Raw genomic sequence first — 14,010 nt, forward strand, 5'->3', positions numbered from 1 at the left:
CTTCCGAGTTGCCATAATAATAGTAGTAAGTTTAGTAACTATCTCTGGCCAAACTATTTAAAAATGGCGGGGTTATTCTGGATACTCCATCTGGCGCGTGCAATGATGACGCAGATTCTCTGTGACCAATCAGCAGTCGGCATTGTTTTCACGTCACATTTTAGTATCGGCTTAGCTCGCCTCAGCTCGCTTAGAACCTCGCCGGAGGTGGTACGAAAAAAAGTACCCGAAAGCAGGTACAGGTACAACTTTTACACAGTGGAAAACCAAACAAAGGCGAGTCGAGACGAGCCGAGCCGAGCCGAGGCGAGCTGGTACTGTGTAGTGGAAAAGCGCCATTAGATACAGGTTCTTGTAGTTTTGAGTGTTTCACTTCTCCAGAAGAATTCTGGCCCAAATAAATAAAAGACACCTAAACTTCTGAGTTTAATTTAACACCAGACTCTAATGCTACTACAGTCAAATCTGACCACATGAAATTTCAAAAATATGAAAAAATTCATGAGCAAATCAACTTTTTCATAGCATTGTGTATGAGCATGAATGTGACCGACGCTCTTTGACAAAAATATTTGCTTAATAACAGACTAATAAAAGTGTTATCATTAACTACAAATATTTTTGCTAATTGCTAATCCTAACTTTTTTTAAGTCGGTTACATAAAAACGTAGGTTGATCTAACTTGAATCGGAAAAGTAAGACTGATTACCTCTTAACTAACTGCTAGTTGGTCAAACTAGTTCTTAAGACACATTCTTAACATAGAGGCTATGTTTATGCAACTTGGCCCCTGATCTCTTCAAATTATGACCATAAACTTTAGTTTCTCTATGATCCATGTAACTTTGCTCTCATCTCTGTTTGGTCCAGTCCTCCGCAGTGTAAGAGCATTAGTTTGGAGCGAGGGCCTGATGGACTGGGCTTCAGTATTGTGGGTGGATTTGGCAGCCCACATGGTGACCTTCCCATCTACGTCAAAACCGTCTTCAGCAAGGTAACTTTAGTAGATAAAGAGCAGATGCCACAATACAGATGCATTGTAGAAGCATGATCTAATGTGTGTCTCAGGGAGCCGCGTCAGAGGACGGGCGTCTGAAGCGCGGAGATCAAATCGTCGCTGTTAACGGTCAGAGTTTGGAGGGCGTCACTCACGAAGAGGCCGTCGGTATTCTGAAGAAAACCAAAGGAACTGTCACACTCACTGTGCTGTCATAAACACATACACACAGCTCGTTTAATAAGTTTGTATTAGGTCCTTTAGTTGTTTTACACACTGGAATACACACTTGAGTATGAATTGTGCCCGCTCATAGCATTGTTTACTGCTAGTTTGTGAAGAAACCAGCAGACTCCCACAATCTGCCATACTATGCTTGGACTTTACATTGCATTTGTGCTTTAAAATGCAGAAAGTGCTCACAACTGCGTGGCCAGATATTATATGCCTGGTTATAATATACTTCTTTGTTACACAGTTCCTGCTGCTGTGATTGCTAGAAAATGCACACATATCTCTCTTTCCTGTTGTGTTTGAAAACTGGGTACCCCATTGGCTTCCATGCAATTTGGCAAAAATGTACACTATGAAAAACTCTAAAGATGCATGTAAAAAAACAACAACTCTTATTGTAGCTTGTCAAAGACTAGAAAAATATGAAAAGTGAGAGAAATGCATTTATTACCATCCATTTCTTTTCTATTATTTCTATTGTGTTAAGGGTAATTTGACCCATTTTTTTCATTCAAAATTAGCTGCAGACACAATTTAAAAAAAGAAAATAATTTATTATTTTTTTATTATTGCAGATAGAACAAGTAACCAACATAGCATACAATTTTACAAAACAAGGAAAAAACATTAATTTGTAGCAGGGGATCCAAAAATAATATCAAACTATTTTAAACATGTTGATGACTTTTTTTTTTTTTTTTTTTACCTATTTCAGAGAAGATATGAAGCAATCAAATTATAATTTAAACATTTAAAATATTGGGGATGAATTTAAATATTTTTGCTTATGGATATAACATTTTGCCAACAATATAAATAAATTAACAATGTATTCAAGATCTTTGTTAACATTGTTTTCATAATACACAATAATATCCTTTAAAGTAAAATAGAATTTCATTTTTTTTACTAAATTAAAGAAATTCTGCCAATTCCTTCCAGAAATTTTGTATAATCTTGCATTCAAAAAAACAAAATGTGTCGACATCTCTTTCCCACTTTTACAAAAAGAACAAAAAATCGTCAATATCAGAGTATCTTGCAATTAATGATTTAACAGGGTAAATAGTATGCACATTTTTAAAATGTATTTCGTTGGTTTTATTATTAATGCAATATTTAAAGGGGATTAACCAAGCAGTCTTCCAATTAATATTAAAAAGAAAATAAATTGTAATGACTACTTGTAGTGGCTATTGCACAGAGGTGTCTTACATTATTTGTACTACTCAGTGTAGTATTTATCTGCCTTACGTCATGTCTGGGGGTACGTTTACACGACAACAATGTACTAAAAACAGAAAAGTCTTTCCTTTTTGTTTTTGAATAGTTCCATGTACAGACGACAACGTTGTCAAAGCGATCCCCGTTCACACAGATCAACAAAAACTGCTGTATTATGCATGCCAGGCCAGTTGTTGGCGATGTAGTTACTTTGTAAAGAAACACTACGCACCTTTAGACTAAACGTATGCGGTCTTCGGTTTCAAAAACGTGCACTTTGAAATCGGTTTTCAAATGTTTGTTTTCAGGCCCCCAAACCAGTATTGTCATGTAATTGAACAGTCAATTAAAACGGACTAAGAAAATACCCTTGTGAGGTTAACGTGGGTTTTTCACTTGACAATTTCAACATGTTTTTAACGGTAAAACCTTTCATCGGATGATTCAGAAGACGAGTCGTTAATTTTGAGTAAAGTCTTAAATTTCAAAAGTTCATATGTATTTCATATGTTAGTTTGGCAAGCTACAATAAAGGTGTTCTGACTCTTTGCCGTTTTGTTGAGGTGTTGAATGTTGGCAAATTGCATGGAAACCAATGAAGATCAATTTGACCCAACACAACAAGTTGTAACAAAATTTGTACAGCATTTCCAAAACACATCTATGTATCGAAACTTTGCATGCACATTCATCTCATTTCCATAAATCAGAAATATTCACATTTCAAGAAGATATGAATAGTTTAACCAGTGTTTCACTGAAGATCAAATAGGTTACACAACAGAAGGGGTAAATGGTCTGCTTACTTTCAACATCAGTTTTGCCAGGAAAATAAGACACTAACAATTGTGAATTAATCAATAATGAGCATAATTTTCATGGAAAGGAGGCACGTTCATACTGAATAGAATGTAGACATCGGTAACGCTTCCTTTTACAGTACAGTACTTGCGTGTACTTACCTAGAAAGTACTGGCTAATATAAGGTAAGTACATGGGTTAGGGGTAGGTTCAGGGTTAGTGCCTAGTTATTACCCAGTAATTATAATTACTATAATAAGTACATAGTAAGTACATGGGTAACAGGAAGCGTTACCTAGACATCTATAGTCTATCAGTGGCGAAGCGGTTTACTAAATCTGTCCAAGAATGAAGTCTTTCCGTGAGTATATAAAAATAAAAAAAAGTGCATAAGTATGGTAAAAATGTAAGCAATAAGCAATGACAGCAATAAGATGACAGTCCTGAATATGTGGCAATACTTACATACTTACAGGAGTTTAATCATTTTGACTAAATTTATCCTGATCATAAATTCAAACAGTTGAGTAACCATCTTTGTTTCTTAAAAAAAAAGAGAAACTTACATAGACAAACAGACCGCAGGTAGAAGCAGTATGTGATGATGATAATGAAGATTTATTTGGGGTGGGGTGGGGTGTGACGACATCAGTGACATTTCTGGAGTTTTGCCTTCACCTGAGATTTTGCTGTAGAACAAACTATTGTTATATATTTTGGTATATTGTCATTTTGTTCTGAATCTGATACAGTATAATGGCTTTCACTACAAATACATGAATAAAAGTGACCTTCAGCACACAAGAGTTTATTTTTTTGTTTCCATTTATCAGATAAAAAAAAATACACAACTTTTTAAAAACAAAGCACGAAAATGGAAGGATGTAAAAAAAAAAAACGAAGTTTCTATCATCATTCATCAAGTACATCTTTTCTTAAGACCTTTTTCTTCACGAAGTCTTAATTTTACAATGGCCAAACACAATCCCAGAATACTGAAGTCAAAGACACAGTTTACATTCATTTGCTGGTTGTTCAAGCGTGGTTTGATTGTGGTTGTCAAGATTAAGGTAACGATATTACGATTGTTTGATCCTACCTTGAACTGCAAGTTGCTCTAAACACTGTTAACAAATCATGTTCTTGGAGGAATTAAAATGTGAAATCATGTAACAAGGTTATTTAATAAAAAGTACTACTAATCAACTAACTACCCCAAAATAATGACCAGAATTTTCAACAAATTAAAACATTCTGTTTGTAACATTTGAGTCTGTACAGAACCGCTGGTCCTATAAAAACATACACCGCTCACATTCAGATGGCACTTAGAACATTCCAGCATTACATATAGGAAGTTTCACATATTTTCTTTAACATAGCTTCATATTCCGTATGCACGAGAGCGAATTGACTACATATCAAGATCTTGTTACGTCTGTCTAAGGCAGTGTTGCTGAGTTCACATACAAGAGGATGAGATCTTCTCTTTTAGGTCCAGGTTATTAGAACATAAACATGAACTTAATTATTTTAAGAGTTTACTGGCCAGTTTCACTCATAGAAAAGTGTACATGGAGATTGCCTTACATTTTACTAGAAGTATAAAACTTAGGATGTGGTCGAACTAGGGTTTTTAAACATGTTTGATGCCAAGGACCCCCAAATAATGGTCAAGTTTGTAACCCTTTACAGTAACTACATTAAATAACACAAACTAACAATGAACAACACTTCTACTGCATGTATTTGTATTAGTCATACAAATTTGTATTAAGTAACATTAACAAAGGTTAACAAATGAAGTAACAATACCAATATATATTTTTTACAGCATGTTAGTTAATCTATTAACAAATGAGACCTTATTTTAAAGTGTTACCAATAATTTTGTAAAGACAAATTAAATAATTGGCTTTTATAGTCACTACACTAAAGCCAAAGAAGTGAAAATAATCTCAAGATATTATTGTAATTTATATAGATATTATTTACTTAGAACTAACTAATTGTGGGTAGAAAATTATATGCTTAGTACAGTCAATAGAAGAAAAAATAAATTTTTTCTCTCAGTCTTTACAAAGCAGACCGTCAAATTGGATAAATATTAGTCTTTTAGTTTAACATTTTTTCTCTGAAATGTTCTGTGGGTCTCTAAACGCCAGATTGAAAGCTTCTGGTCTAAAAGCAAACAGAGAATTATTTGAAATGTTGTCAATGTTTATACTCATGTTTCGCCTGCAGGACCATAAAGAATTTTTTTTTTTTTTTTGAAAACAATGTTTGCATTGAATACCTGCAAGTTTGAACAGATTACAGGGTTGAAGTTACATGAATTACAGTACAAACACGAATGCACAGTGGAGTCCATAAGTTTGAGACTACTGGTGAAATAAAAAAAAAATGCAAAGTGTTCACTTTTTTTATATTTTTCCCATTATCAGACTGATTTGGTCGCTCCATGTTATGACTCGGGCAAAGAGCATGTGTGCTGGAACAGAATCTCAAATCAGTTGTACTTTTTTTGTTGTTGCTAATTTCATTAGTGACCAAGAAAAATTGCATATATATTTTATGCAATACAGTTTAAATTAGATTACAAATAAGATTGTCAATGTGGTCTCAGAGTTTTGACCCCACTGAATATTTTGTGTGTGTGTGTATATCCCTTCAAGACTACTAAGTAATCCCTGAATGTACTTCCCTTAAACCACATACAAAAAAAATAAATAAATAAAAATCTTTGTTGTATAATCCATTGGGCGAACTTACAGTTTCCACTAACAACCGCTGATTCAACAGATGATTCTGAGAGAAGAACGTCCTATATTCCTTTAACATTAGTAACAATAATACTAGTAACTAGGGCTGGGCAATAGCTAAACATGAACAATATTTAGTGGTCAGTGTAGTTGTGTCAGTTTGGACGTGCTCCTGATCATTATTCTTTGTTGGTCCTGGTGTCCTGATATTCAATATACAGTACATGTTTTTGTTTAACGCAAAGAGTAAAATACAGTTCAAGTCTATCTTTATATAAGGGATGTTTTCTACAGCAGGAAAACATTTGTTAATTGCAAAATTAAAAAGGAAGAATAGTTTGAAGAACATTTTATTTGTATTTATTTAACAAATCGCTGAATCCGACCTTGCAATTCATTCAAATAAAACTGACATTCTGAACTGATTCGCAGAAATCAACTAAATAATTGTTAAAATACCATGAATATTTAATATATCACCCAGCCCTAGCATTTACTGGCACAGATTAAAGGGTTAGTTCACCCCAAAATGAAAATTATGTCAGTAATTACTCACCCTCATGTTGTTCCAACCCCGTAAGACTTTCGTTCATCTTCGGAACACAAATTAAGATATTTTTTATTAAATCTGAGAGCTGGATCACTCCACCAGTTAAAGACATTGTTAAAATAGTCTGAGTGACTACAGTGGCTCAATCTTAAGTTTATCAAGCGACGAGAATACTTTTTGTGTGCAAAAAACAAACAAAAATAACGACTTTATTCAACTATTAATTTCCTTCTCTGTTGGCCAGTGTAACACAGAGAAGGAAATGAATAGTTGAATAAAGTCGTTATTTTTGTATGTTTTCTGCGCACAAAAAGTATTCTCGTCTCCGTGCGTGCTGTAACTCTATCTGACGCACCCACCGCTAGCCTAGCTTAGCACAAAGACTGGATGTAAATGGTTGCAGCTAGCATACTAATCCAATAAGTGACAAAATAGCGCAAACATTTTCCTATTTACATGTTGTGATTTGTATAGTCACAGAGTGCACAAAAAACAAAGTCACATGAGACACAGACATATTTTAACCGTATAAATACTGGGAACTATATTCTCTGAACGCGAAGCACTGCTACTTGGGTGGAGTGATAACCGCAGCACCTGAGACGCGCTCTCTGCTCCTCACCACGGCGCGTCTCAGGTGCTGCGGTTATCACTCCACCCAAGTAGCAGTGCTTCGCCTTCAGAGAATATAGTCGCCTTCAGAGAATATAGTTCCCAGTATTTATACGGTTAAAATATGTCTGTGTCTCATGTGACTGTTTTTTGTACACTCTGTGACTATACAAATCACAACATGTAAATAGAAACATGTTTGCGTTATTTTGTCACTTATTTGGATTAGTATGCTAGCTGCAACCATTTACATCCAGTCTTTGTGCTAAGCTAGGCTAGCGGTGGGTGCGTCAAACAGACTTATAGCACGCACGGAGATGAAAAAGGTATGTATGGACTTTTCTAACTCTGGGGGATAAGGTGAATAGGCTAAAGTCCCAAAAAGTCGGAGTGTTCCTTTAACGATGTCTCTCATAACTTTTCTGGGCCGGCCAGTTTCGATTCCTTAGAAGCCTGATAACTGTTATGGAGGAGTGATCCAGCTCTCAGATTTAATCAAAAATATCTTAATTTGTGTTCCGAAGATGAACGAAAGTCTTACGGGGTTGGAACAACATGAGGGTGAGTAAATACTGACAGAATTTTCATTTTGGGATGAACTAACCCTTTAAATACTATTGTTGACATGCTGATTTTCATAATGGAGGAATAATAGAAAAATAATATTTTGGGCTGTCCCTTTAAACTGACTGTTCAGTTTGTTCCCTTTAGTACAGCATGCCAAATCTGTAAGTATTTTTTTTAAGCTGCCAAAAAAAAAAACTTTTCAGTTTTGCTTCCATTTTGAATTTTTCCACTGTGTGTGAATAGACTGACGCACACAAGCATCAGCGCAGACGCTCTGAGAGCGGATCGGTTTGGGACTGAGTGTGGTCGTCAGTCAGACCAGGAGACGCAGAGGGAACGAAAAAGCTGCTCCCAACGACAAGCCCAGAGCCAGAAAAAACGTCATTAACGCGCCGGCCGTCTCCGCATCTTTAGGCTCCACAAGCCTCAGAGAGAAAGAAGGAAAACACGTCAGCATGTGAGATCTCAAGGTGGAGAAACAACTATGAATTGCTACTATTACTAGCGTCCATGTAAACGCAGCTCAGTCGGAATAATAATAAAAAAAATAAGTCACATGTAACCACATCAGATTGATTTGGCCATATCCGATTTAAATTTAATTTGGATTGTAAGTAGTGGTTTAAACTTTTTCTAATCCATTCGAATGGACATGTAAACACTTGATCGGATTGAAAACTGAAACTGGAAAGCTCTGCGCATGTGCAATGATGTAGAAATGGCATATTGACATATGATGCACGGAACAACCAGTTGTTGTTGTTGAATATAGTGTCATAAATGACGGTCTCGTCAATAATCAAAAATCCTCCTTCCACTCATCGTCTGTGATGTCCTTGCTTTGGACTCTCATCTGCAGTTCCTCGTTTTGGGCGCTGGAAGGGATGTTTTTACTAGTGATGTGACATACGACACTGAAGCTTCAAACAACTGTATCGAGTACATGAATCTCCGTGCCAGAGAACGTATCGGTTTCAGAGAAACGTGATCAATGAAAAAAGAAGCCTCACTTTTTTTTTTTCCAGTCATGTGATTGCTTCACTTTGCGTGTCAGAATGTTTGAACACACCACTTCTCTTAAAGGGATAGTTCACCCAAAAATGAAAATTAAGTCATTAATTACTCACCCTCATGTTGTTCCAACCCCGTAAGACCTTCGTTCATCTTCGGAACACAAATGAAGATATTTTTGATTAAATCTGAGAGGTGGATCACTGCTACATAGGCTGCCTAAGGGAATGAAACTTGACGGCCCAGAAAGTCATTAAAGAAAATGTTTAAATAGTCCAAGTGACTACAGTGGCTCAACTATAAGTTTATCAAGCGATGAGAATACTTTTTGTGCGGAAAAACAAACAAAAATAACGACTTTATTCGACTATTCCTTTTCTTCGTTGTGGGCCTGAGACGAGAGTTCAAGAGATTTCCAGGACGCATGCGCAAGAAATGAACAACAAGTAGTAGAAGAAGAACGTCCTCTTCTCAGTTCTCGCGCATGCGTTCTGGAAATCTCTTCAACTCTCGTCTCAGGCCCACAAGGAAGAAAAGGAATAGTCGAATAAAGTCGTTATTTTTGTTTGTTTTTCCGCACAAAAAGTATTCTCGTCGCTTGATAAACTTATAGTTGAGCCACTGTAGTCACTTGGACTATTTAAACATTTTCTTTAATGACTTTCTGGGCCGTCAAGTTTCACTCCCTTAGGCAGCCTATGGAGGAGTGATCCAGCTCTCAGATTTAATCAAAAATATCTTCATTTGTGTTCCGAAGATGAACGATGTTCTTACGGGGTTGGAACAACATGAGGGTGAGTAATTAATGACTTAATTTTCATTTTTGGGTGAACTATCCCTTTAAAGGGTTTATGGAAGTTCAAGTCCATTTACAAACTTTTTTTTAGTTTTTTTTTTGTTAGTTTTTAAACCTAATTCAGCATGAATGCTCACTGCGTACTACAATTGACATGTAAAATCTGGTATGCCACATCAATGAGAGATTTGCAGAAATTACAATTAATAAAGAGGACTGTGTTTAAAATGTAGTCCCAAACTGAGGGCTCGTCCAGGATGCAGGCCTGTTTCCTTAATAAAACTCAAGTCTTTTCGAAAGGAAAAAAAAAAATATATATATATATATATATATATATATACAAACTTTTTTTTATATAAAAGCCTATAGTATATTATATTTTCATATATTCTGCCACAAACAGTATAGAAACCATGCAATAATTAGAGCAACATTTACTTGCATTAAACAACTCTGAGGCTATGATTATAATTGTTACATTTAATTTGCCACACTTTAATATATGAATTATATTATCAGAAAACTGAACATTTAGCGTTGTCAGGCTTTTATTTGTGCTTCATGGATAAAACAACAGAGCTGATAAATTTGACCTGCCAAAAGATGGCACTGTTTTCAACACTATTGATACTTTGAAGCTTTTCTCTGATTGTTTTGGGAAAAGATTCGGAGATTTAAGAGGCTTCATTTCTCAATCCCTAGATAGGCATCACAGCCCAAACCGATTTAAAGCTTGTGACATATAAACACGGACATCCACTCAATCACATTATTTACCATTCATGTTAACACTATGTTCAGATTCATGAAATCATTTTGAGTGTCCATGTAAACATAGCTAGTGATTTCTGAAGGATCATGTGACACTGAAGAGTAATGATGCTGAAAATTCAGCTTTTTGCATCACATCAATAAGCTACAATTTAAAATATATATTTTAAATTGTAATAATATTCACAATATTAGCCTATTGTATTTTACTGATCCCATTTGTACATATTTGGAGTTGAAATGCATGTACTCACTGTGGCGCGTATGTCATGGACAGACACACGAAGTATCCGCTGGACCCGGAGAAAATTAGCATTATTGTGACAAACATGACATCGTTTGAGAAAAACACAGGCAGAGTGTGTCTCTCCTGCACGTTACACATCATGAGCAGCGGCACGAAGATCAGACGAGACACGACCAGCGCTGGGAACCAACGGCTTTCTTTAGAGGGCTGCGGGAGAGACAACAGAGAAAAATTATGAAATAATGCTCCACCAAGCAGAACATTTCACCACAATATAAAACAGATTTTCTTACTGTGGGAAAATGTCTTGAAAGCAAGTTTATCCTTTTGGTCTCATTTAAAAATCACAACAAAAAAATGTTACATTCAAGTGATTGTGAAAATACAAAAGCGAATGTAAAATAATATATTGATTTTTGTGGAAACAGTGATTTTTTTCCAGGATTCTTTGATGAATAGAACGTTCAGTGAGACTTTACAATAAAGTTTCATTTAACATAGGTTATCTACATTAGTTCACATGTAACAATGAACAATACTTCTAAAGAATTTATTAACATTAGGTAATGTTAATTTCAACACTTACTAATTATTTTGGCTTGACAAAGCCAACATACTGACCTACTATTTAAGCTTCTTCTTCTGAGACTAAATTTAAATAGAATCTCTTGAGCTTTAAAGCTACAACCACCAAACTCGGGTCAGACCATCAGTCTGTTCAGACTCAGATTCTATATCTTTTCAAACTGTTGAACTTTAAACAGATGATCAAAACTACAAAAAGTCTCAGACTTTCATTGAGTGGGTCAAAACTTGCATACTAATAGAGTATTTAAGCTTCATCCACCAAGTATCTATTACTAACAAAGCTTAGCAGCTAGCTTAGGACATGCTAACAACTTGTTAAATCATGCTAGCAACATGCTAGCCTAGACTATGCTAACAACATGCTAAAACACACTAGCAATGTGTTAAAACAGGCTAGAAACATGCTAATTTGTACAAGTAACATGTTAAAAATGCTTGCAACATGCTAATTCATGCTAGCAATGTCATAAAACATGCTATAAAAGTGGAAAATAATGCTAGACACGCAAGCATAATACAGTTAGGAAGCTACCAGACACTTTCAGGCAAGGCTTCGTCAAGTTTGTCCCAACAAACTTTACTTTCTAGTTCATTATTAAAACCCAAAGTTGTATCTGTTCATAATATTTATTGGACGAGCTAATATGAACTAACAACGAAAAGCTGTACTTTTATTAACTAACATTAAAAGATTAATAAATACAGTAACCAATGTATTGCTCAGTGTTATTATAATTAACTAATGTTAACTAATGGGACCTTGTTGTAAAGTGTTACCGAAAGTTCAAAATAACAGCATTTATTTAAAATAGAAATATTTTGTATCATCAGAATCAGAGTGAGCTTTATTTGCCAAGTATATTTACACACACAAGGAATTTGTCTTGAGCCCTATTCGGACGGGACTAGTTTTGGAGAGGTGGGGTAAAGTAATAATTACCAGAGCTTCTCTGTGATTTTAGTCCCGTCCGAATGTGCCATCTCAGTAATCATTACAATGATTTTTACAATGTCAGTAAAGATTACGGCGACTTTTACCTTCAGTAAAAAGGTCAGGAAAAATTACCTCAGGTAATACAAATCCCGTGCGAATAGACCCGCTGTAAATATGTACGTAAATATTTTGTCATTTCCTGTTTAAAAGTAGTTTCCTGCAGTTTTTCAATCAATCAATCACATTTATTTATATAGCACGTTTAAAAACAACACGTTGGCCAAAGTGCTTTACATACAGCCCAGCACATATAATCTAAGATTATAAAACTAAGTATAAAACAATTACAAAAACTTAATTACAATCAAATGCAAGAGAGAAGAGATGAGTCTTTAAATGAGATTTAAATGCATCAAGGGTGGCACAAGATCTAACATGGAGGGGTAAACTGTTCCATAAACAAAGAGCTGCAACAGAGAAGGCCCTGTCTCCTTTTGATTTTAGTCTAGACTTTGGAATGGTTAACTGAAACCTTTGTACAGATCTTAAAGGCCTAAAGGATGATTTCAAGTCTTCAAGTATAGAGACGCTTGAAAACGAATTCAGTTGCGTTCTAGCCGCTGGGACAAGTCTGTGACAAATCTCAAGTGTTTTCCACATACCATTCAGATCAGAAAGAAGATCGAAAGGACTTTTTAGAGGCACGTAGTGGAGGACAAGTACATCCAAGTATTTATAGCTGTATATCATATGTGTATCAAAGTGCCATTGACTTTCATTCAGGACAGGTATACAAACATTTAACGGAAAACAACACATACTCACATCCAACTGCTTGTGAACAGCTTGTGTGTCATTTTTATCTTCAGTTCTCTTGGTGTGAATCACCCAACTATGTTCATGGAGGGATTAAGGAAAGAATGATAACATAATTCACTCACCCACTTCAATTGTAACGTGGAAGTTCTTCCCAAAAAGTCCATCACGTTAAAGGTGAGGAAACAACAAACAGGAATGAAGTATCGTTCTGAGAGAAAGAGGTAGAGAGACAAAAAACATCCTTATATGAATGAATCTGTAATAGTGAGACATTGTGCAGTGTGAAAGTACATTTTATTTAAGTCACCTTTACTTGACCATATAGCGCTTTATGCAGTACAGATTATTTCAAAGCAGCTTTGTCAATGTCTGAGTCATTGATGCAAACTGAATTCAATTCTGCTGAAAAGCAGCTCTAAAACGACAATAGTAAACAGTTGAAATCTACGTCGACCGGGAGGAGACATGTTTCAGTTCACTTTGTTTTGTTGTGGCCACGACATAAAAACATGTCTCGTAAAAACATATGTCGTGGCCACAAGATCATTTTGTCAAAGTAACAACATCCTTGTGTTGAGGCCACACTATGTGAAGTCATGGCCTTGAGATCCTATGTTGAGGGAATGACATACTTTCCTCATATTGATTCAGTTCAGCAGTAATTGTTACGTTTATTAATTATGGAATGAGTGCAATTAATCTAAAGAGCAGCTCAAATATTAAAGGAATAGTTCACCCAAAAATAACAAAAAGAATGTATGCACTTTTTGGAGCTTCAAAAACCCGGACACTATGCCATTACAAAACTGGGAAGAGCCAGATTATTATTCAATATAACTCTGATTGTGTCCCGGTGAAAGAAGTCAGTCATATGATAAATGATTAAAATATAGTAAAAAGATTAGCCATTTTTATTTATGTGGGTTTTGAAACTCCCTGAGTCATTTATTCTTTTTAGTTACTGCTCAATTATGGGTTATTTGTTTTGCTTGTTATGCTTGTTTAGTCTTATATCCGTTTTTGTTTGTCTAAATTTGTTAATGTTGTTCTCGCCACCTGCTCCTTATACCCTATTATCTGTTATATACCTACTTAT

General features: G+C 35.4%; 3 protein-coding genes across 15 annotated transcripts in view; 1 reads left to right on the plus strand and 2 right to left on the minus strand.

Moving 5' to 3' along the window:
- Positions 1-1,785, plus strand: part of LOC130082291 (multiple PDZ domain protein) — a 109,521-nt gene extending 107,736 nt beyond the window's left edge. For all 12 annotated transcript variants that reach the window (XM_056247128.1, XM_056247131.1, XM_056247138.1 and 9 more), the window contains 2 exons: positions 872-995; positions 1,070-1,785. In XM_056247128.1, the coding sequence (XP_056103103.1) occupies positions 872-995; positions 1,070-1,216 (271 nt within the window). In that variant the 3' untranslated portion in view covers positions 1,217-1,785. The remainder of the gene's footprint in view (positions 1-871; positions 996-1,069) is intronic.
- Positions 1-14,010, minus strand: part of mrpl21 (mitochondrial ribosomal protein L21) — a 167,422-nt gene that overhangs the window by 82,906 nt on the left and 70,506 nt on the right. The gene's annotated exons all lie outside the window — the stretch shown is intronic.
- Positions 1,059-14,010, minus strand: part of LOC130082295 (equilibrative nucleoside transporter 2) — a 28,653-nt gene continuing 15,701 nt past the window's right edge. Inside the window, exons 11-13 of one of the 2 annotated variants that reach the window (XM_056247142.1) lie at positions 13,037-13,122; positions 10,581-10,780; positions 1,059-1,171 (exon numbers count right to left, since the gene is read on the minus strand). In XM_056247142.1, the coding sequence (XP_056103117.1) occupies positions 1,150-1,171; positions 10,581-10,780; positions 13,037-13,122 (308 nt within the window). In that variant the 3' untranslated portion in view covers positions 1,059-1,149. Of the gene's footprint in view, positions 1,172-7,760; positions 8,174-10,580; positions 10,781-13,036; positions 13,123-14,010 lie in introns of those variants that run through there. The other variant, XM_056247141.1, reaches the window with a different exon arrangement.

Source organism: Rhinichthys klamathensis, unplaced genomic scaffold (assembly GCF_029890125.1).
Source record: "Rhinichthys klamathensis goyatoka isolate OS25496 unplaced genomic scaffold, OSU_Roscu_1.1 h1tg000042l_1, whole genome shotgun sequence".
Lineage (NCBI taxonomy): Eukaryota > Metazoa > Chordata > Actinopteri > Cypriniformes > Leuciscidae > Rhinichthys > Rhinichthys klamathensis.